This window comes from Amblyomma maculatum, chromosome 10 (assembly GCF_055883805.1).
Source record: "Amblyomma maculatum isolate TAMU_Amacu chromosome 10, ASM5588380v1, whole genome shotgun sequence".
In the NCBI taxonomy this organism is placed as follows: Eukaryota; Metazoa; Arthropoda; class Arachnida; order Ixodida; family Ixodidae; genus Amblyomma; species Amblyomma maculatum.
Genome location: NC_139353.1, coordinates 25,984,558 through 26,009,349, shown reverse-complemented (window position 1 = coordinate 26,009,349; position 24,792 = coordinate 25,984,558). Strand labels below are relative to the sequence as shown.

Sequence of the window (24,792 nt, the reverse complement as noted above, 5' to 3'; positions counted from 1 at the left end):
TCTCATAGCCTGAGTCGCTTTGGACGTTAAACCCCACAGACCAAACCAAACCAAACCAAGCAATGTCAAGTATTTCCGAAATTCCAACGGTACAGCGCGCACACCTCCCAGCTCCCCGAAAGGCTTTTTGGCAGTAAAATAGCTCAGAATGCAACGTAATAGGTAACGGTACACCTCCCCCAGTCACTTCATGTCAGGTGGTTGGGATGAAGGGGTAATTTTTATCATTTGCTATACGGTAATTGTTCCTTTAGGAGAACAAGAAAGAAGAAAACAATACTTTGCTTGTTTAAAAGACAATTAGATCGGTAATTGTCTTCGAAATTATGTTTACGGCTGTGTGGCGCAGCTGATCGCCTGAATTTTAAATTTGGCAGTTCGGAAATGCAGCGCCATAGCGCCTTCCTTGCGTAGTTCTTTGTCATCCTTGTCCCTTTTTCTCTAAATTTCAAGACATTGATTCAGACGTTGATCTGCCTCATCAAGTGTGGGCTGTGTTAAAGCCGAGGAAGGTTTATCGCAAGGATCAGTATATCTTTCTTGTTGCTTTCTTCTCTTAGTTTCCTTGTTTTTGTCTTACTTTTTTCCTGCCCCAAGGTCTAGATATAGAACTTATAATCCTTGCGACGCATTTGCAGGGCGGTCGCGTCATCGAGTAGCGAAGACAAAATTAGGCGCCGACATTGATTTTGCGATTTTTCCATTTCTGCCACTTTTGAATATCTTTCAATGCCTTGGGGCTAAGCACCGCCGGAAGCGGGATTAGAATATAAGCAACGTGGTAATCTGGTCTCATGTGCTTTAATGCAATAATGCATGCAGTCTAAAATATGCCGTGAAAATTTGAACTGCTACATATTTTTCCTTGGTTAGTGCAAAGTAAAATCCTTTGCTTGGTTAAGTCAAACATGGTTTTCTATTTCGTCTTCGTAAGTTCTCTGTGGAAGTTAACGCTAGACCCAGTCGTCAAATGCTTGTAATATTGTAAAGTGTCTCCGAACATATATGACGGCATTTATTGGCCTGAATCCTCGAATCAAGCCAATAATTACAGCACAGTGGACCAAATAAATTAGCCACAAGGGATAGAAGACATTCATCGCCTTATCAGTTAAACAAATGTATTGCTCTGTTTCCTTCCTGTTTATTTGCTTTCAAGTTTTGTGTAGGCCACAAAAGTGTCTAAAGTTGCCCCTGGGGATTAGTAAGAGCAGAAAGCAGGCGTAGGTCCCAGAACAGTGTGTTTAAGGCATACAGAAGTACAGAAGAAATTATATTTTGATACTTGAACAGAAGTAATTTACAGTTTACAGATCGCTTAGGCATTACCTATGACTAATTTACGTTCCCAAAACGAATTTTCGTTATTGCAGGAGAGTGCTAAGTAAAGATATAGAACTTTTCTGACTATATCTTGGCCTTAAAATTCATGCTAGTTTCACTCAAATAGTTAATATACCCTGTTCGCGGCATTAACTTCAAAACAAAGCAGAGAAACTAATTATTAGGTCCGCGCTTACTTTCTCAATGAATTATTCGACTATGTTTTCGTCATCGATCGCTGCTTTATTCTGTATCGTTACTCCTTCCACGTTAAGCTTGTGACGTAATTATACAAAGATGATGTTTTAGAGACGCATACAGCGGCTCCTAGTCGCGCAATTAGTATGCCTAAAATGAGGACAAAGTAAAAAAATGCTACCACCGAAGGTGCCGATACGTAATTCAGAAGAATATTTTTTTCCCAGTGTTTCCTTGACGTGGCTTTTGTTAAAACCAGGTTCTTTGCTAGAAACTCGAAAGAAAAGTTAACTACAGCTTAAGATTGGCACTTTATTTCCTTCTAGCTTCATTTCGCGTGGAACGATTAAGGCTTCACCATGACACTCACCAGTGAACCGTCACCATATGCACCAACCCCGACAGGTAAGCGTGCAAAGGGATCACCTCGGGCGCATCGTATTTGCCCCAAGCAACTAGGCCGAACGTTCTACTGAGTACCACTATTAAATAATCAGGCGGCTTAAGAAGCTATAAACGTCTGCAAGTAAAAGGCGAGAACTTCTGCTCACCTCTTAAAAGTGTTTTGATCTACTAGTAAGCCCTAGTTTTTATAATAATAAAAAAAATGCAATTTGCAACCTGGTTACCAGACTTTCACATTATATTACCGTCATGAACGCCATAGTCGGGGCCTCCGCGGCCGTTGCGGCGCAGGACATCGCGTATACGCCTGCATGTAACTTTTTAAAAGCGTATCACAAAATAACAATGGCATGATCGCATACGACACAGTAATCTTGCACTACTTCTCTCCGATTACAGGTTTTGAAGCATACAGCCCAATGTCAGAGGAGTCGTGTAGGTATCACTGCTGCATCTTCACCAAGTGACCGGAGTAGCTTACTCACTGCCCGCGAGTGCCAACTGGACCGCCAGAGGGTGTGCTATACGCTTCCTACTAAATGTCATAGATGCAAAATACCATCAGTAAAACAACTTGGCACGCTTGAAATAGTCTTGCCCAATACCGATGCAAATCCACAGCAAAATATTAGCGTTCGCTATGATGTGTACTAAATATGTTATGTCACTGCTTTGTCTTATAGTCTCGGCTACATCAAGAATCATTTCTTTCATTTCAGCCTTAAAGGAGGAGTAAGTAATCTTTAAACGTCTGCCCCCCGCAGCCTGTATAGTGTAGAATAGAAAAGCGGAAAGTATAATGCGCACTCTTTACAAAAAGTGTGGTTTCAGGAAGTTTTCTCTGCCGTTCGTATTACATATATGTCATGTTTCGACCACGCTCTGAAGCGAGCCCACGGCAATACGATCCTACGTCCTATGCTTTTTGGGCGGAGACAGGAAATGATATAGCCCGAAATCTTGGATATATGAAACGGCACTTTTCGGTGATGTAAATCAAAGTCGTGATGATGTTGAAAGAACGGAACGTTTGTTCTACATCAGGTACAATTTGATCCACGTCCTTTTTCATAACCATCGATATACACTAGCATAAACCGCGCTACCTCGGTCGGCTTTTGTGTAACGGCAAGCATTCCAACTGCAAAATAGATGGGCGTTTTGGTGTACTGTCGTTTAACTGCTGGTGGTAAAATAGGTGCGACCTTCACCAAAAAGTCATTCAGAGGCCAAGCTTTCCATAATATTTCCTAGTGGGAAAAGCTGTCAGTACCGCACTGAAGGGAACAGGACTAGACAGCACCGAGAGGTACACGGGCACACGTGGACAAGAAGGGGGGGATTCGTATTTGTCAGTTGGCGTGAATTCGATTGAAGCAGTTACACCCTTGTCGAGGCAAACTTAAAAGATCACGCTACCCTTTTCTCCTGCCTGATTATCGTTGGCGTCAAATATATTGAAAAAAACCAGCGTAGTATAGAAATGATTCCTGCGCCCAAAGGAATGCGGACTTGCACAGTTACTTATTAAGAGGCAAAATTCATGTTTTGGTCTTACAGAATGCAGATCAAATACTAAACCTCCTCTTTACATAATTACCGCGATATATAAGCGCTTCTTTGTCTTTCAGAAACACGCATTAACGACGACGTACAGCTTTCCATCTAGTTAATATTGAGAGTGTTCATGATTAAGATAATGTATCCATATCGCAGGGGCAACGACGGCCACGCTTACCTCTCATATCAAAGATTAAACAGCGGTATCGGGTACTCGAGGTTACATTTAATATGATTGAGGACAATTGCCTGCCTCAAGTGCATGAGGCGGTGCGTCTAATACAAACCTCGGATATATAGTGCCTAATAGGTTCGTTGTATGCACATTTTAACAAACAATGCAATGCCGGCTCGAGCTTCCAGAAAAATGTAAATTAACTTCCCAGCAGTAACTAAACATCTGCCGTATTTAGTTTCCTTTTTATTGACTGCATCTCACATGCATTGCCGTAAATTATTTTATTGAAAAGCCTTGAGCCTTCCTTTGGTTTCTGCGAATCTTCCATTTTGTTCTATGCAGCAAAGAGTACAAAAAATACCGTGGAGGGCACTTGGAGGGCGAATACTATAAGTTTCACTAGTATCTGTGCTTCTGTGATAGACCTGTTGTTCGCGGGGAAGATTACTTCTCGGTATCCTGGTTCCAAATTATTCGGCAATGTCTGTTGTGGGCTCTCAAACGTGAGGCACGAGTAATCCTGATTAGCCATCATTCGCACATATTTCTCCATTATAGCACCTTATAAGTGATTTCACTGGCACCTGCAGGTAACGAATTGTTTAGTGTACTGTAGTAGTCAAGCGTCTCGAGCCTGAATTGCAGGTGCATACCTATTAGATAAAAATAAATGCTGCTACTGATCTATTAACTGAACAAGGACACTGCGCACAAAGCATCCTTTCTGCAAGAGTTCCTGCAGTGTCGCTGCGTAGCTTGCACCATACAAGCTTTCTGCCATCAGTCACACGCTCAGTCTGCCGTGACTTTCTGATTGCTACTCATTGGGTGTAGTGGTGTCTTTGTTAAGTGAGTATGTACATCAATTATGCAGGGGCAGCAGCATCACGCAGACGGTTATGGCGGTCCTCTTTTGTCTACTTCTCATCGTATTCATCGGTTTGGCTGCTTTGATGCTCGCTGAAACGATGAGACATGGTAAGCGCCTCTTCAGAAGCACTGCTCTAGATGCAACAAGGCTGCTCACTTGAGCTCTAGCGCTGTGTATTTCGCTGCGCATTAATGTCTGCTATATGCACACGTGTATTTTATCTCCCGTTTAAGTGGTAAATCTATGGAAGGGGTGTTACCGGTCATAGCAGATGTTGCGCCAGCTGCCCAACTCGCAACGAGGAGTGTTGCATTTTTTAGTGGCGGTGAGAGGGAGGTACGTCTCCTTGTAACAAATACATTGGTGAAAAACCGAAATGGAGAAGCTTCAGCGATCCGCTAAATGGGGCCAAAAGTAGGAAGAAAAGTATAAGTGATTTTTTGCTTTGGGCAAAAAATACAAATGGGTTAACTCTACCGATAAGCTGCGCCGTGACGAGGATTAGATCACGAATCCCTGGGTGCAGCAATCGAACGCCAGCTACTGCATCACCTCGGCGGGGCATATTAAATCACTTTAGACGGCAAGCCTTTGGTAGTACTGCTGCAGTAAAACAGGCTGCATGAGCCTCCGCTAGGGTTTGGCAGCAAATGAATCCATTGTGCTCACTGCGCAGAGCTTGAGGGACGAATAGCCATAAGTTTTCAACGATTTTCGGGTTATCGCAACAGTGCACTTCGCCTTGCAATGCACGTACATTAGGCTGCGGCCTCGCCGTGGTGAGCGGTTAGGGCGCTCATCTGCTGTGTCCAAGGATACGGGTTTAAATCCCAGCCGCGGCGGCCGCTTTTCGATGGATGCGAAAAGCTAGGCGCCCGTGTGCTTTGCGATGTCAGCGAATGCTAAAGAACTCCAAATGGTCGGAATTTCCGGAGACCTCTACTACGACGTCAAGCATAGCCTGAGTCTATTTGGGTCGTTTCACCCCATAAACCAACCCAAAGCAAACATTAGGCTGCAAGCCATTTCATTCGAACAGTGGGGTGACTGATAGGATAAACTGTTTTTCAGACCAGAGTAGTACTCATAGAGCCTTACGCGATCGTATGACTAGGCCCTTCATCTGAAAGTATACTCCCAAATTATTCATCTAAAAACGCACCAAAATATGTGCGCGCAGATCACCTCTGTGAGAGTGAGGGCATCCAGAAGCTCTGAAAGATGGCTTTCATTCCACCTTCCCATCTGAAATGATCGACCCACTTTGGGACGTCCTTCCAATCTTGGGTTATCATCTTCAGCTGTTAAATGCACAAGCCATGTTCAGCTGTTAAATGCGCAAGCCATCGAAGAAATAGCGCTCGCCATGTCTGCTGTCAGGTACCAACTTCCAGCCCCCTGTTCTTGATTTTTCTCTCACACCGCCGACGCCAGCAATGGGTTTTCTGTGCAACCAGGCCTTCAACGCTATCGCGTTAACAATTATTTGTAATCGTGGTTGAACCTGCAACGCTTGACGCAAAGAAAATGAGTAAGAGGTGTGTTGCAACTGTAGGGCAAGGCATAATTGTAGGCTGGCTACACGCAGATGACGGCAGAACCGACAGCAAGGAAGAACTGGGTCTGTCCGTCGACAATAAGGGCCGAGCGGATGACCGGTACGCTCCAGCAAGTGGGCGTGGAGGTTCTCGTTCTGGCACACGAGTAATCACTGGAAGAACCCGACCAAGTGCGTGAACCAACTATCAGTCGCATTCCAGTCTAGAGATAACTGAGCAAAATGATTTACTCTGAACTCACTTTCTTATTTCATGTTTGTGCAGTCCTACTGATACTGAACATAGAATAAAAAAATATATAATTTTAAGGTTAGGGAAGCGATGAAAGTATCCTTGCAATATTTCTATCCAGAGAGCGTTATTTTTTCAATAAACTGATACAGGTGGCAAAAAGTGATATTAGGAGTAAAAACATGTAATACGAGATGTAAACCACTGCAAAAGCTAGGGGTGAAAAATGGGGGAGTGATCTTTTAAGCTAAGGCAACACGGCTTTACCACCTTCATTTATATACCATGATTTTTTTGTTTAAGTTACGGTATGTTCAACCGGAGGGCGCAGTGTTTGTCTCAGTTCTCGCTATATACCTGCACTTATAATGAATGGCATACAAAACGGGACACATAGGTCGTTGGTTAGATTCACTGTTGCAGACAATAGCCTCCAACTGTGACTAAATATGTATAGTGAATGGGAATTCAAGTGCGGTTACCTCAGCCTTAATTCTGCACAAGGAGTGGTTGTGCCATACTTTTGATGCGAAATCACTTGCGTGTAAGATTGTTGATTTTCGCGTTACAAATAACAACGCGGACGTCTCCTCTTCTGCGACATGGGACCCCTATGCTGTCGCCTTAAAGCCAAAAAAGGTGACGTGTGTTGCACCGCAAGTGACTGCATTTAACAAGTCATTTGAGCGGTGATGTTAGAAGACCTTTCTTTTTATAGGTACATCTGGTATTCAATTCCGTTCCTCTTTCCTTACTCGTATTTTGTGCAATTTTAGTATTCTGTGCAGAAACGAAGACTAACCTTTACTTCTGCTCACGCTTCTCATTGTCAGTGAGTGAGCATGTTACTTAAGGAGTGCCAAAAATTGAAAATAATGGTAGTACGGATGTTGTCTTGTTACTGTTATCATTTTTAGCACATTCAAGTTTTGGGTATCTCATCCAAACTCACGAGATGCATTTATTTCTGCGATCAGCGCACTTGGGGTTTCGGCTGAACAACAAACTTCTGGCACGACAGTGTTCTAAGAAATGTTATAATAGGGCCCACGCTAGCAGATGCGACCAGGAGCCTTCGACGAGCATAGTGTGCCATTTTTCGCAGGTCGCCATTTTTTTTGTCAAGAAGAAAACGAATTTGTGTATTTATGATAAATTCACCTCTACTACCTTAATCCTCCACAGCTTAAAGACAAGTGAATGATATTGCGTGGATATATCTGACGCAGCAAGGGGCGCTAAATGTTAGAGCTTTGGGCAAGGCATTGTTGGAAACCGAACATTGACAACGTTTAAAGCTAGACTCTTGTCAGTGAGTATAGCCCGGCATCGTTACTTAAAGAAATAGAGGCTATTAAACGGGCTGTCATAATTATGTTAAGGGCTATAGCATAGTCACAATGATGATTTCATGCATTATCGTACAGGCCCAAACTAGACCTAGGATTCCATATCGATAGAAGCTTTGCTGGCAACATACACGAAAGGATCCTGTAGCAGTAACGGCAGAATGACAGTTAGCGCTACTAATATAAATTAGAGGTGAAAACTGGCATAAGCGCCTTCATCAAGTCATCACGTTTAGGCGATAGAAAACTTATTCTCCTCGCCTATCGTAGAGTCGAAATGAACAGAGTGAATAAAACACTGATTGGACTTTACCGCTGAGCGGCTTAAAATGCGAGAGTCCTGCACGAAACAAAACTGGGGGTAGTTTTGAGTTCCGGCATTGACAAAATAAGCATAGAAGCACTCCGACGAGATGCTAAATTTTGTCTGGAAGATGAATGTATTTCCCACCATCGTATGAGGTTGAATGATCCTAAGTCGATCTCACTATGCACGCATGTAATTTAGTCGAGCATGTGAGCGTGCTGTGAACGAAACTTCGGTGTCGCCGCGAACCTGTCGGCAAACTTGGTGCGAACAAGCTGTCGGCCTCATCATCATCATCATCATCATCATCATCCGCCTAACTATACCCACTGCAGGGCGAAGGCCTCTCCCATATTTCTCCACTTAACCCGGTTCTGTGCTAGTTGCATCCACTTGACCCCTGCGAACTTCTTAACCTCATCCGCCCACCTAACTTTCTGCCGCCCCCTGCTACGCTTTCCTTCCCTTGGAATCCAGTTTGTTACCCTCAGCGACCATCGGTTATCCTCTCTCCGCACTACATGTCCTGCCCATGTCCATTTCTTCTTCTTAATTTCCACTAGAATGTCGGTAATTTGACTTATTTCTCTGACCCACTGTGCACGCTTCCTATCTCTTAATGTTACCCCTACCATTTTTCGTTCCATAGCCCTCTGGGTTGTCCTCAACTTAAGTAGAACTCTCTTGGTTAGCCTCCACGTTTCAGCCCCATAGGTGAGTACCGACAAGATGCAACTGTTGTATACTTTTCTCCTGAGCGATACCGGTAAGCTGCTAGTCATAATCTAGCTGCGAGTGCTTGCCAAATGCGCTCCATCCCAATTATTAATTGGCTATTCCTTACCAACAGCTTCGACTAATCACCAATCTTTGTGCGGCCAAAATACGCCTTCTGCGGTAAATATTTCAACCTGTCCTGGATTTTTATTCAGCAACAGTGGAGAATCAGGCCAGCCGAGAGCTGAAAGCATTGCGTAAAACAATCAATAAAAGCGGACCTGGGCTTCAAACAAACCGCGGCTTTGAATCTCAGCGGAGGCTCTGTCTCAAAGTCTTCTTAGTGTGATTCTTACACCTATTAATAGAGACCCTAAAATAAACTGTTACGGATTTTGAATGCCTCCTTCTGAAACGCAGGGAAAAAGAAGATCATGAATGGCGAGACAAAGAAAGAAAGACTCATGTTGTGCGCGTATCATTGCATCATAAATAATGTGCAAGGGCTGGGTGAGTGGAGATTAGTTATGCTAGGGAGTTCATTTGTTGAAATGCTACAGAATTAAAATGGGAACGCAGTAAAAAAGAAGTCATCAACGACCTAGCTTTATAGAGCATGGATGTATAGTGAAGACTATAATTAATAAACGAGAGGTGTAACGTCAAGGGACACAAACATGAAAGCGTTAGGAAACAGAGGATAATTCATATCACTCTAGTCATAATCAACTTGTAGTGACCTGAACAACCCATGTAATGCGAGGTCAAGATAATTTTCCAAGGATAAGATTGCAGCAGGTGACGCACGAAATGGTTAATTGAAGATATATAAATGAGGCTTTTCTCCTGCATCGGGCGCAGTTAGGCATATGGTGTATGTCATCATGACCCGAGATGTTGCATTTTACGGCCATCAAAAATTTTAAATTCTCTTTCCACGACCCAATGAGATGTGCAGCCTATGTGGGACGTTGTAGATAACGACTACTGGATAAATTCAATCACCTGGTGATCTTTAAAATACGCAAACACGACACGTCACATCGACATTTCAGCGTATTTTCAACCACAAAAAGAGACAACCGCGGCCGGGATTCAACCTGTCACCTTGAAATCATTGACCGAGTGTCAGAGCCAATAGGTATTGGCCGCGTAAATTCGAAGCGATTAAAAAGCATTGCTCCGCGATTTACGTAAGCCTCCACGGTTCTTGTATAATAATCGCTAAGGGAAATTCAAAAATGCCCAGAATTGAATGGAAAACTGCGTAAGAGACAAACACCGAAGCAGAAAACCACAGAACGAGCACCGTCATGTGGTTCTCTGCTTTGGTGTTTGTCTCTTGCGCTGTTTTCCATTAGATGTGAGCCAACTCGCCCGTTTGGCTATGGCGATGACCAGAAAGCATTATACCAGTGACATGTCAGTTGGTGCAGTTCATGCTAGGACAGTTCATTTAGTTGGCTTGATTTAGAGAGAGCGGCATGGACGAGTGAATAAAGGGACCACTGCCCATCTCTCATTGTACATCTGAAATTAAATGTTAAAGGAAAAACTTAATGTACAAGACAGACAGATAGATAAAATAAAGGCGGAATAATGCTAATCGTAGTCGATAGCACGTGTAAACTGTACCTGCATGCAGTACATTCTTAATGCGATATTCATCACATTTACCGAAGAGACATAGTGTTTACAGAAGCAGCCACCAAATTTCTTGACTGCCTATAGTTAAGACAAAGAGCACAAGATACTTTCACAATTATGCAGCGAACTTGAAAAGCTCACTAAACGTGACGGTTATATCACGCAAATGTTTTTTTTTTTTTTACTTGTCGAAAAAGCAAAATGCCACAAGACGGCATAAGAATATTGTATTGTTCCGCGTGGTAACCTGTGGCACTTTATTATTCTGCACCAGGCAAAAAGACTCGCCGAGGACGGAAGAGGTGCAATACTACATTGATACCACTAATTGATCCTCCTGATACTACGTTCCCGCCTGATGGCATCAACGTTGCTGTTGGATTGATCAATTCGTCCCTCAACTGGAGTTATGCTCCATGCGATGATTTCTACAAGTTTGTGTGCAGTACATTCAAAGGAGGCCCCAGCGTCTTGGACAAGGTGGGTCTATCTTTGGTCCACTGCCTTGTAGAAGACATCTTCTTTCCTAAGCAATGCTATATTATACAACAGGGCAGTCCGGAGAGCACATCGTAACTTGGGCCCGCAGCTTTGAGAAAGTCATTAAAAAAATATATTCAGACGAAGGTTATGCACCCACATCTAACTGTGTGAAATGAGAGATTCAATACAGCTTGGCACCAAAATTGCAGTATATTTCTTCGAGCAATCCTATTTAACCCATAAAAGATGACCGTCTCAGACATGTATTTGCCAAACCTTTTCGGTTGTCTCTGCCCAATTCGTTTCTTTCGGATATCGCTTAAGAACACTGCTGTAGACAAATTCCTACAAATTAACTTGGTTAATTATGTATTCAAACAAAGATCCACATATTGAGATATCGTAGAGATATACGCAGCATTTTTATATATTTTAGCGTGCTTTTTGTCGCAATAACAATATCACGAAACAATTTGCGCGTCGGAAAAGGATATTAGTTCAACACCATGCAACGGAAATGAAAGTTCGTACATATGGCATGCCAAACAAAGCAGACGTATTTATCTCATAGAAGCCAATTTGCCCTATTGTTTTCATGGCAGCGGTGTATACTGAAAAAAAAAAGAAATAAGGCCTTCTTTGTTAACATAACACATAACACATAGCCTTCGAAAACAGTTCAGCATAATTTCCCAGCTCCCTTAACAAGTACATCACCGGCTCTGCCGCTTGCCTGCACCAGGTTTGTTCAATTGTGAGCATCAGTTTTCGAATCATTAGGTTCGCTCAAGTAGTAGAAAAAGCAAACAACGATCAGCACTGTCAACTTTACACTTATGTGTTTAAATATTAGATTTGAACAGCTTGAAAGTAACGTTGATAACATTTCAATATTAGGGTGCGCCTCGAATAGCGTTTCCACGGATCTCAAATTAAGAATGGCACCTCTAAAGGTGATTGCTGCATCGTTGTGGACAGACTACAAAGCTAGCAGTCGAAGAAAATTTCTGAAGTATCCAAGATTTATCATGCCAAGGAGCCATGAGTAATCATATTATTCATATGAAGTTCCAGAATATTGCTGATGGCTTACCTCACCTAGGCCAAGATGCCCATAGCGAGAGCCACGGTTAGGCCTGGTTTTGCTTTGTATGTCTGCAGTAAGAGACGTAGTTCAAACGCACGAATAGCAGAGGCAATGGCAGAGAGGCCGATTAACCACCGGATAGCCGCGTCTTCACCCTATGAAGTTTAGCCTAACATTTTAGCAGCGACATGCCTTCGTTGTCGTTCAGCGGTTTGGCAGCGTCTCTTTGCGAGACGTTGCTCTCAATTTTCGGGCGTCTCCGCCATCCGCTTAACCTTTCTCGCCTCTTTTTGACACTTTCGGTCGGCTCTGTGCCACCCGACGACTTCGGGATCGGAAGATTCAATTTCCCGCAACCAGTACTGCTGCTAGGACTAGCGCAGCCACTTTCTTCTTCCATGGTGCGGTGCGCGTTTGAGGAGCGAACGCATCGCCCCTGCTTATATTTCAGCTGCGCAGCGCGACTCGGCCCATGCGCATGCAGTGGAGTGCATAACGAAATAATGACGTCATTTGCAGCGGACTGAACGCAGTGGCTGTGTCAAAGCGAAAACGCATTCGCAGTAGCGGTTTCTACCCGGGTCCGAATGCGCTTCTACAAGCGTAGTGTAGCTTTCGCTACAAAAAGGAGCTGGAAATCATAGTGTCCAGGGAAACACATCCTGCTCAATTCCGACTTAAACAACATGACCTCTTAATCCTTATTCCACAAAATTCGGGTCGTTGAAAGAAGAGTCACTTTCACTGAGCTAATGATAGAAATAGCGGCAACCCAAGTCCTCAGGACGTGTTTTTGTTAATCGAAGATAGATGTTTTCTGTAACAGTAATTAAAGTTATATTACTGCCAGCGTGCTTGTTATTCTCTCGATTTACAGTTTTTTGTTTTTTCCTTCACCATTAGAGAACATCCCAAACTGTAGAAGTCGTCAAGAAGACGCTTACAACTATCAACATCCCCCTTTACCATCAAGACCCCACGGAGAAGGCTGCCGGCCTATACCGTGCATGCCTCCGCTTGGGATCAAGCCCTTCCAATTCTGAGGTACGCCCCTCTGTTTGGAGTTCATAACACCTGCGGGAATATTTCTTTTATATAACCCTGAACAGACTATGGCTGGAAACTTGTTCTCTTCCTGAGGTTCTTAGCCATCTTGTCTGAAACCGAACATTACAAGCGTCACATTAAAAAAAAAACTGAGTAAAAGCAGTCCAGTGTTCTCTTTGAAGACAAGTTCAACGAGGTAGGTTAAATGAAAATTTCTAGTTAATCCGCCGTGCGTGTCATAGTAGTTTTTGGCGTCGTCGTTGTGAGCAAAATATAACGGCCGTGCATCTGCCAAGTGGTACCTCACAGGAGACAGAGCCGTGCATTCGCAATTTGTCGTGTTGTGTTGTGTGATGTCACGGAGCACATGGTAATGTAAAGCTGGCAGGCGCTGCCAACTTTGGCTTCGCCCTTATGACAGGAGGGTGAGACCAGTATGTTGCCTTCTAGGACCCTTGAAGCCAAGTTAGATACCCTCCTTTGAGCCATGCCGGAACGGTTGTATATATTGAAGAGCAGTCTTATGTCTGTGTATGGCCCCCTTTCATGTAATGTGGTGAACAATGACTGTATAAAAATGACTACGTTTTCGTTAATAAAGGGACAGATCAAGATATGGATGGTTAAGCCAGTACCAAAAGTATGTGCGCGAACAAAAATTCGTAAGGGGGGCGGAAGACGGTCGGCATTAACGCTGTCAACTATGTCCATTTTTGGCATCGTATCTGTTTCTGTACCAATCTGGGGAACAAACCACCACATTGAAATTTTTATCCCGTGTTATCAGAAAGAGATGAGGGATACGTCACATATCCACGCCATGTCTCCGCCTGACTTGATGATTTTAATGCAGGAATGCATTTAACGGCTACATTTTCACCTCGTACTGTTCGTCGCGGTTCCGTCCACCAAGGCAGATGAACCTCCCGAAGTGCACGGTTACTATGAGATGATTCTACCTCGCGGTTGGCGCATGATAGCCATAGTTGATATGCGCTATATAATACAACTCTCCAACAACAACACTACGAACGTACCCCGATCGTTAGTTTGAGAAACCTTCAAGACCCCCAGCGCCACTAGCATCCACCTGCTGGACTAGTGACGCCTGCTGGCGAACCGATTCGCACCGCTATTCTGTTTGAATCACGTTTATGGCACCCGATGGCGCAACATACTTCTTTTAAACTTATCAGGGGCTCGTGCTTGCAGGATTCTTCACTTGCCACCTATGTTGCTTAAACGCTTTGAGCTGCTGTTATTAATACCCCACATCTAGCCACTCCGGAAGTGTATCTTGTATTGATTACAACTTTGCTAGACACGAGGATGTAACTAGCATTAACTATGGGTGTTACTTCTTTTCCACATGCTGCTACTTGCTGTCCTCCGCGACAGAACAAGAGCCCACGTATGATTCAAAACTACGTTTCCTCACAATCTCTACTTTGTTTAAGCCAACAAAACTCAAGCCAGCACGCATGCATTCCTGCAGTGGATTAATCGAGGCCTATCACAGATTAGCCCACCAATTTTCTTTCTTTTGCTCCGTTATTCACGCTTTCAGCACATTGCATGAACTATGACGGAAATAATCTTTATCAGTTTCGTGACGGCTCGCTGCGCAGGGAATCAGGCTCATTGAGAAAGAATGAAAGATGCTAAAAACAAATGAGGAGCAGATTATCATTCATGCCGAGCCACGACCTAAATAGATACGTCCTGGAACTGTCAAGCATATGTATTTTTCAGCCAAAACTAATAGCCCATCGGAAAAGTGAACTGCTAGAAGAGTTGGCAACATCTTCAATTCTTTCTTCAGGAAAATAATTCTGATCGACGACCGCACTAGTTCGAGCATGTACAAATTAACTTATGCACTTTGTAAACTTCAACTCTGGCCATAAAACGTTTTTTAAAGCTCTAGGATTAAAGGCCCTCTTTTCCAAAATTTTATGACGGAAAACATTTAGCTCCAACTTTAATGGTATGATGCTATAGCGTAGGCTACCAGCCCGAATATAAAACCCCGCTCTATCCAAGCCGTATGAAGGCTCCTGCGTGGCCTAAAGGCAACATGAATGTCACTCTCTTGACATGCTGGTTCTGATACCACCCTCCCATATGAAACGTGAGGCCCGAGTTGGCAGCTCGTGTGAAACGTAATGTCAAGCAACCTTACTTGCAGTAAGTGCTCGGTCGTGTCAGCTGCCAGGTGGCGCAATGGTCGTGATTTTCCGCTCACAACGCGAACGCCGGCGGATAGACGCGGACGCCGAATTTTCGGTGAACCCATTTCGTTAAAATGTGAGGTCGGCATCAACGTTCGGAGAGAATTCTCAGACTCTACCGTGGCAGGTGGTGAAAACAGTTGGTATGGCCGCGCAATCACTGCTCGTCGTTTTGTGTGACATCCCGGGACCACATGCTATAGGACAAGAATTTCAGAGCTCACCGAACTGGGGAGGGAGCATTACGAGAGAAACATGAGTGCTTGAACTTCCACATTCTACCATACCAGCCGGTCCACATTCTATTATACCAGCCGGTCAGAAGAATTCCCCACCCCTGACGTGGCCTCGGTTTTATCTTTGAAATGGCAGATATGGGAGTAAAACACTCAGGATCCCTTCGATCCCAATAAGATATGGTGTCTCTAGGTCTCGCATGCACGTTAGTAAGGCTTGGTTAAAGCGGCATTTATATTTATGTGGGTGGATTTTCATAAAATGTGGTACCTTATAAAGGTACGCTGATCACTATGTGTGTGGTAATAGTGGCGTAAGTGAAAGGATTTCTTATTTAATTCAGGGGAAATGTTCCTCCGCGCGTACGAGTATCCGCAATAGAACCGCCGGCAAATAGGAGTAATTGATGCCGTCGGGTCACATCCTTAAGGGCGGAGAATAAATATCTACAGTATAGTGGTTTCTCCACCGCTAGGTGTCTTTATCGTTTAATAACCTACTTCGTCCTCCTTTCAGATGCACCTGCTAAAGCGTTTTTTAAACGGCTTGGGCCTCGACTTCGCGAACTTACCCGTCGACCCCAACTTCGACATGCTGAGCCTTATTGTGAGGCTGTCTTTTGAATTTGGGCTACAAGCTTTCGTGATTTTCGGACTGTTCCGGAACCCACCTGATGTCCCCAAGTACACACTATTCGTATGTATGATTGTTTCTTGTGTCGACAGTAGCTACAATACATAATTCTTACACGACATTTCAGACATAGATTTCGTAGGTTTGTAATGTAATTATGCATAAGGCTTTCTAGTTTCCAAGAGTCTGCTGCCCTCGGACAGCAATTATACACCTTAGCTCGGGAGAAGCTTCACTCAAAGGTCCTGATTAAGTTGGACCATGCTACCGCCACACTAAATAGTCTTGCCGTTTGCTTTATTGCAGAACTTAATTCACTATTCTATAAAACCTATAGAAAACCAACAGCCATTCACTAAATTTAGCTACATGCCTCGTGTATACTACACACAAAGAAAAGGAGACAACAATTTTCAAACTAGAAAGTTCAAACCTCGCTTCCACATATGTGTGTGTTAGATACGAAATCACATAAATTCGCGACAAAAATCATACTCGGAGTCAAAACCTACCCACATTAATTTCTTATGAGAGGAAATTAGCACTAAGTTATATATATATCAATGTACTCGAAGGCAAAAATACTGGATAACGCCTGCCGGAACGAACTTCTGTCCCTCCGGTCGGCCTGAACCAGAAGCTACTATTTCAATACCTTACACTGTTTCAGTCTGTTAACTTCGGCATGTGTTGCATAGAAGATGAATTGGGCTGAATTGAAGATGATTTTCGTTTGTAGAAAGCTTAGATGTTTGTGAATGAGCTCCTAAACCATAAAGCGCCTCTAAATTTAACCACAGAAGCGTGTCTCGTAACTAACAGCTAGATTAACGGTGTTAATGAGGTAACTTCGGTATAACCAAATACGTCACCATTGCTGGGATGGGTTTCTGGATCTTCGAATTATGAGCTGAAGCCAGTAAGCTAGTTTTGGGCGGGATGTGTAAAATGAAACATTATTCGCGGAAGCGAGGCATGTTCATAGCAAGAACTGATGTCTATTATTTTTTTGCGAACCTTATTGACATGCGTTCACCCAAACGTTTGTTTTGCAAACTTCCGCTTTGTTCTAGAATCATTATTACTGCTACTGTTGTGGTTGGTTATGCGGGCCTCAGCTGTTTAATTCCAGTTAAAAATACGCATACTCGGCTTTCTTCCCTCCTGCATACTTTTTGCTTCCGCTTTCAACATTATTGTACCAGCTCTTCTCCACGTTATATCTATTCCAACGTCGTCTTATTATGCCGGATTGTCCTTGTCTTCTCCAGATCTGCAGCTGCAGCTTAATCAAGTAAATGCACCTGCGTAAAAATAGTGGCCGTGTGTCTGAGCTAAAATGGTTAAATTCTAAGGCGACGGAGCTAATGTTCGTGTTTCTGGCGTTTCGAAAATGGCGTTTCGAAAATTCCAACTATGTCGAAAATAATTCACGTCCAACGAGAAACAGCGCGAAGTGAAAGCAAACTATTCGCTATCATCTTGTAGCCACTGAAAATATTGCGAGGTATTGCACGCACTGGCGCATTCTCATCCCTTTAATTCAATAGATAAGTAATCGAGCATTAAACTTTCTGCCATCACTACAAGTTTTCATAGCTGAACCATGCACACAACTTATCGCAATTATATGCTCAAACAAAAGTTCTTCCTATTGCATTGAAGTCACGTATTCTATGCCTGAAAACCGCTTCTCACGACCTATTGATTGTTTGTTATTGTTATTAAATTTTCTTTGTTTTTAGGTGATAGTCTTACAGCTTATTAAGTCGAAAAGGCGTCAACAATCGCCGTAATCCAGAATTCAGATAAGCGGGCCAGAAAAATGCGCGCGTATTTTCATTCCACAAAATTAGCTTTGGTTTAGCTCTGGTTAAGCCTGGATGGACGCAGCAGCTTCTTTTGCTTGCTACATTATTCCCATATCACGCCCTATCAGTGTAAGATGCTACATTATTGGGGTCACTTAAGCTGAGCTTTACGGGTGTGACGCGTATCTATTCCCGCTATAGCCAAGAAGTGTGGACGTGCCTGCATGTCCTAGGGGTGACGTGAATGAAAAGGATTCTGGCAGGCTGATTCTGATGTAATCCTCCCATATGAAAGGAGCGACCCGAGTTGGCAGCTCCAGGCTGTAGCATAGGGGTAATGGGAATTCAAATGTTATGGCAGGTTGATTTTAATGTCACCAACCACATGAAAGGAGAAGTTCTAGTTGGCGCTCTTTCGGGCACCCATCGACACTGACGCTGAAGGCTCGAATTAGTGTCCGTAGTGAAGCTGCCGCTTCAAAACTTTGACCCAGCCTGTCCTTTGTGCAGCTTACCGGGTAATGCAATACCACTTCGCTTCTCATTTAACATCCATCTGGTTGTTAAGGTTGAGCCTATAGTTCACGATAAAGATTTCGAACCAACTACATGGGCACCTCCAACTGCGTAATTTTTGTAAGTGTAGGCGTCCCCCTAGAAGTGAGGAAGATACGGCATCTTATAGGAAAAAATGGCGTAGTGAAGGCTTCGCTTCAAAGCATGCAGGCTTTCACATGGGCTCTCCGGTGGTGCATAAGTGTCTGCCAATATTTTTTTTAGGTAGATTGATTTAGTTTCAATACCTTGGTACTTTTTCGATGTGAATTATTCACCTATAATTGCAAGAGTGTGGATGGAAAACGCACCTGAATTATCAAAACCATGGCTTCCGTTAACAGCTCTAACATCCACCTAGGCCATTTCCGTGCTGTGTTGATCGAGAAAGATGAAGCCTTTTACACTGTACACGGCGGGGATTCAGGTTGTCCTGAACTGCCCTTTTTTTCTGTCACAAAGTTCGAATACATCGAAGACCTCTTTAGCTGAAAACATTTGTGGACTCGAGATGAGCGAAGTGAGGCTACTGTTTCGAAGTTGCATATGATTAGATCTACGTGGACGTTCTCTCGATCCAAAATATGCGGCATTATGTTTCGTTTATTGGCATTCCCGCATCACTCAATGACAGAATCACATTTTTTTTAAATAGCTGTCTTCTCACTGCTGCAGATGCGCATAACGGAAGAAGACCAGGACTGGATGCGGGAGAAACACCATTTTATGAACGATGCAGAAAGGGCGAATTTATACCAAGGCTACCTGCGCGTATACGACAGTAGTCTTGATTTGACGCGAATCGTCGCAAGGATCGTCATTGCCGAGTCTGCTGGTACGTCCACCTGCTGGGCACCATAGCGATTTCCTTTCACCAAGTAGGTTTCTTCTGGAAAGAAGCAAATGACTCCTCCTTAGTTATCAATCTAGATTTGCAGACTCAATACACGCCCATAAAATGTAATGCCTGCAAACAAATCCTTAGAATATACCTATGCTTGACCACACTCGTTTCGCGCTTTATTCTCTATACTTCTCTAACAGACTGTATTTGCATTTTACTCTACCGACAACCTATAGGTTGTAAATAGACAAAATATATAAAGAAATTTCATTTTATTAACGGGAATTAACATGGCGTGAGCGGTGTCTCTTTGGCGCTAAGTCCGAGGTTAAACGGGGCAGGCTGCAGCAGGTTGTGAAAGCTGGTTAGAAATGAACGCAGCTGTAAGTCATCATCAGGGAAAGACCAAAACAGATATTAGCCAAATAGGCTGAGCAGGCTCCGAAAGCGTTTCATATATTTAGCAGTTGTAACGATGCGTCGCCCAGGAGAGAGCAGGATAATCTGAGTCAGTCTTTCAAAAGAGCGAGTGAGTGATAGTAAGCGGCGGTAACTTTCGAGAGCCGGTTCTTTCTCGTTCAGTAAGACGAGCCGATCAGTACCGTCGGAGCCGGTTTTTCTGCTCGGTGCGACTTCAGCGCCATCTATTAGTGATACGAGAATGTAACTGCCCTCCTTCCATTCCTCACAAAAGTCGCAACCATCCCCTCGCCTTCGGCTGTCTTTTGAGTCACTCTTTCAAAAGACAAAGATTGAGCCACGGCTCACTGAGCGGCGGTTCTTTTGGAGAGCCGTCGTTCAGTGATTGGGCCGTGAGAAACCGTTCCATCAGAGTCGGGTCTTCTGCCGGGCTCTATGCCGGATTTACCAGATGCGATTTGTGCGTCATCTATTAGTAGTGCGAGAAAGCAACTGCCATGGGGCGGAGGGATTCAACCGGCGTACTGTGAAAACGATGTAGGCAGGGCGGCGGCGCCACTCTAGTCTCCCGTCTCCACTCACTGCTCGTATACTACACGCAGTCGGAGAGCGCTCGCCGCCGCAACAGGCTTCGCGCCGGCGAGCCAGCAATGCTGCGCGTATGCTTCCGGTAGTCATCACCGGCTTAGTGCGCTTTGTTTTACCTGTCATGAATGGAACGCTTTCCATGCTAGCCATGCTTTGACTTTTCAAGTTGCGTCGCAAGGCAAATGTCGAATGCATAGCCCCCTTCCACAGCCAGCCCAAGAGATATTACATCTTAAAACCGAACTCTGCAACTTGTCTGAAAGAAAAAAAAAAGAAACGTGAAATAATTTTCTACGTTGATCTCTTCATTTCTTCCAGTGCTGGATTTGATGGACGATCTTAAGCAGGAGAAGTTTCCGTTAACGTGGACCGATGTGCAGGGTCTTGGGAACTATACGAAACACATCCCGAAAGGTTGGTGCTTCAGTCATTACAAGCTGTTTTAATGAATTTGATTGTAAAGGCGAAGGTAACTCGGATACTATTTTCCCTTCGAAGAAACAGAGGTACGGAATGTTTTAAGTTTGGAACAACTATTCCTGATATATAAATGAAGATGCCAGCAAACATTGTTGAATGAGATAAATATAAATCTTAAAAATCTATCAGTGTTTTTTGGCTTGCCAAGCTTTTTCCTTATGCACTTTCCGCTGCTTTCCTTGAAGGGGCATTGCCAGGATGACTTGTCGCAGTTACCGCAAACGTTGAAGCGCATTCTTTCTCTGGTTCCGGTCTAATAACTACGCGATTTCACAAGGATACACCTGGCATAGCGATGAAATTCTCCAACGCTAAGCACGACCAACTTCAGTGCCGTTTGGAACCTTTAACAAAAAGCTTCAATGAATTATGCCATATGCCTAAACATTCGACAGTATCGTCATGTTTTCGGCAACAGCAACAACAAACTTAGCAGCACCTATCCAAACCAACTTGCAATTTGTGAGCTAGTTCTAGCATTGCATACGTTGGCAATGCTTGCAATACAACATTACTTCACAGGAGGCTCGTGGTTGGGTCTTTCTTCTAGATGACTGGGTGTCGGTGGTCGAGCGCGCCACGAGCAAGACATTTACTGCTGAGGATAAAGTGTTGCTTTATGACAAGGCTCCGGCCCTCGTGGAGCTAATGGTGAACAGTTCCCGCTTGGCTCTCAACGACTCCCGGGTTCTGGTTTCCTGGGGCCTCCTACGTCGGCTCCTTCCGCTAGCTCATGGCGAATGGATGCGGAAGCATATTGCGGACGGACCACATGCCAACCTCAGCATAGAAGACCACTGCTTCGAAACCATATCCGCCATAATGTCAATGGCGGTTACGTATCGTTACATGCAAACTTGTACGTATATATCATTTATTACAGTGACAGCACCCTAAGCTTAATTTGTAGGCAACATTGTTTTAGTAACAGCATTGTAAACCTAGTTTTTAGGCAGCATGAGTGTCGCCGCACTATAGTTATGAAGCACTAGTTAGTTTATTTTATGCTCTTTCTATTTCTACTTCTTTTATGCTCTGATGTTGATCCATAGAAATTTCTTGGTATACTCAGTTTATACCTGAACAATAACTGATTATATTAATTTCAATATAAAAAATACACATGTAGCCTGCGGGATTCGAACTCAGGACCTCCGTATTTTGAGCGCGGAGCACAGCGAGCTGAAGTATGACAAGAGCAATTCATTTTTTTTACATATAGGGGTATTTATGCTACCTATATTCTAACCATGACAGTGTCCCAGTTACACCCTTCGTCTTAGCGGCGGACATACAATGTGCTTAAAGATTTATACCTACGTGGAACAAGAGTAATATGCGGAGATTGCGTATGCAGCAGGAGATTGTTGTGTTACCAGCGACATCACAGGGGCCAGAGTCAACGCCATCTTTAAATTATTAAGCCCAAAACAATAGAAAAAGCTGTATCGCGGTCCGACATACATATTAAGGAAGTCAACCATCAAAGAAAGCAGGGAAAGCAAAGGGGAGTCCTGTTTACAATACGTGCTGTTGACGAATGAGGAATCAGTACTGTTATTGTAGCCTGATGGACTATTGCGTGCCGCTGAATAGGTACGAGCCTACGACCTACATTTTTCGCATTTTTCGCATAAACAAAGACTGATACGATTATCTCTAGTTTCCTGAGTGTTGTGGTGAATGCGTTTACTTAGGCAGTTGTATAGTTACCGCTCATTCGGATTACGAGAGTGATAAAAGCAGGATATTAATTATAGGGTGTAGTGCATTTCCCCAGAATATCAGGCGATGAAAAGCAATTCACGAATATTGCCAAAATATAAAAACATAAAATTGATTCTATCTCGCCGGTACTAAACTACGGAGAATAGACTTGGAGGCTAACAGAAAATGTTAAGCGAATTCAAGGCAGCGCAAATAGAAATGAAAATTAATATGTTATATGTGAGGTATGACAATAATAGGAGAAACGGAGACTGCAAGGCAGCAGAGTGAGCCAGACACCAAACGCGAATAAATGATTTTAAAGTTGAAATAGAGAATCAAATTGGCATGGAAAAGTGTGATGCAATTACAAGGTAAGTAGGGGTATTTTAGGTGAGCGTAGTGACTTTTCTGACAGGAAAAACATGAGGCTTGAAAACATTAAGTGGCGTGATGAGATCAGATAGTCCGAGGGGATAAACAACCGCAACCTGGCACGCTTAGAGGGCAACTTCAGTGATTTTTCGATGCTTACAGATATCAATGAAGTTTGTGTCAAACAGCGCAATTGAGGATTGTTAAGTTTTTTCGCCAAGTAATTTTAAAGATTGTCTCCTGGTATCGCGGCTCGCGCTGTCAGACAGAAAATGTTTACTGCCAACTGCAAATGTTTACTCTGCCTGATGACGTGACAGCTGTGTAGGAGCGTCAAGCAGGCGAAGGCGACAATGCGCCAACCCTACTGGGCGCGGCTTGTTCGGTATGAGGTCGCCTTTATAGCATTTCGTTCGCCGCCTCTTAAACGGGGCTCCCAGAATTTAGCAGGGCATCAGTGGCTAGTAAACAGCTCGGCATACCGCAGACGTGGTCAACAGCTTGCCTGCGAACAGCATCGACCGTGGAATCATCGAAATGCAATTTTGGTCACACTGAATGCATTCCCTGAAGCAATGAGTGATAGCGATTGTTATGTTGTTGGATGGACGAATTATGCAAGGAAAGTCAGCACAGTGATTTACCATTTATTTCCCAAGGACAATGAGCATCGTTGCGATAAACTCGCAGCATCCGGTGCGGCAAGCGTTGTGAATTCAACCTTTTTTTTATGCGACTGGGATCGGGGACTTTTCGACGTACCGCATGGCATTATGCCAAGCAAACGATCCTGCGAAGAATGGACGGGCTGTAGTATGAATGCTGTGCCGTTGGATGATACTCGAAGATTGTATATAAAAGCGCCGTCAAATGGCACACTGGATACTGCCTATTTTAAGTATTTACCTTGAAGCTTGTTTTAGCGCTCCAAGTGTACGTATTGGAAACTGGCCAGCGATCGCCCGCTTTTCACATCCGGGCGCAGACGCGCAACTTCCGTACCCTTCCGCAACAAACACCGACACAGCCACTGAACTTTGTAATGGAGTGTCGTGATAATAGGTTGATTACAAATGACATTCGGGGGAAATGGTATTAATGCCCCGCCATCATGTAAAGTCGTCATCATGTAAAGTCACGCCAAGCAGTGCTCTTCGGACCCCGCGCGAGAGTTTCAATTTTTGTTCAACTTTTTCGCTCATTCAAAAATATTGTTTGTCTGTTGTGAAAAATGAAATAGCGTACTAGGATGACCAAGCCTTCACCTATATGAATCAACCATTTACTATTTGCGGTAGGATAACCACCGGAGTTTGAACATCTAAGATTCGCCATCATGGAAGCGGCGTGCTGTTTTCTTCTCGGGGTTCAATTCCTTGGGTTCATACATTTGCTTGCAAAATTTTGAAAACTTCGTTAATTCATTCTATTTAGTCAGCCTGAAGAACGAGATAAATATTTAACCTGCTCCCTATAGTACTCAAGCCTAACGCGATAATTTGAAGCATACTTTCTGCATTTGCACTTCTTTTGGCCTTCGAAATATTTAACGACAATAGCCTACAATCTAATTCTTGCATAAACGGTATATTGGGCACTTTGCTCCACATGCCTAAAGTTGATTGGTCCTAACCATTGCCATGTTGCCTCATGGCGCCTCTCTCCATTGTCCCTCTCTACCGAATGTGCCTACCTGAAGTCGTCCCGCATAGTGTGGTTGCCTCTGCCCGACGAGTGGTCACCGACATAAGGGACACGCTGGAGGAAAAGCTTAACAGCACGCCCTGGATAGAGGACCCAGTGCGGGAAGTGGCTCTGCGGAAGATCGCGGACATGTTGGTCTACGTGGCCTATCCAAAGGAATATGAAAACAGCGCCCTGGTGGAAGCCTTCTACTGTGAGCACCCAAGCGATCGGCTGCTTGCCTGTTCTTTTGCATACCAGGTTGA

At 43.8% G+C, this 24,792-nt stretch overlaps 1 protein-coding gene across 1 annotated transcript; it reads left to right on the top strand.

Annotated features, from left to right (window-relative positions):
* Positions 1-1,880: 1,880 nt before the first annotated feature.
* LOC146175940 (neprilysin-2-like) lies at positions 1,881-24,792 on the top strand. The gene is made up of 10 exons (XM_084581222.1): positions 1,881-1,926; positions 6,124-6,207; positions 10,620-10,825; positions 12,819-12,959; positions 15,947-16,126; positions 19,105-19,264; positions 20,600-20,695; positions 21,312-21,620; positions 24,543-24,740; positions 24,788-24,792. The coding sequence occupies exons 1-10, from the start codon at positions 1,881-1,883 to the stop codon at positions 24,790-24,792; spliced, it is 1,425 nt and encodes a 474-aa protein (XP_084437348.1).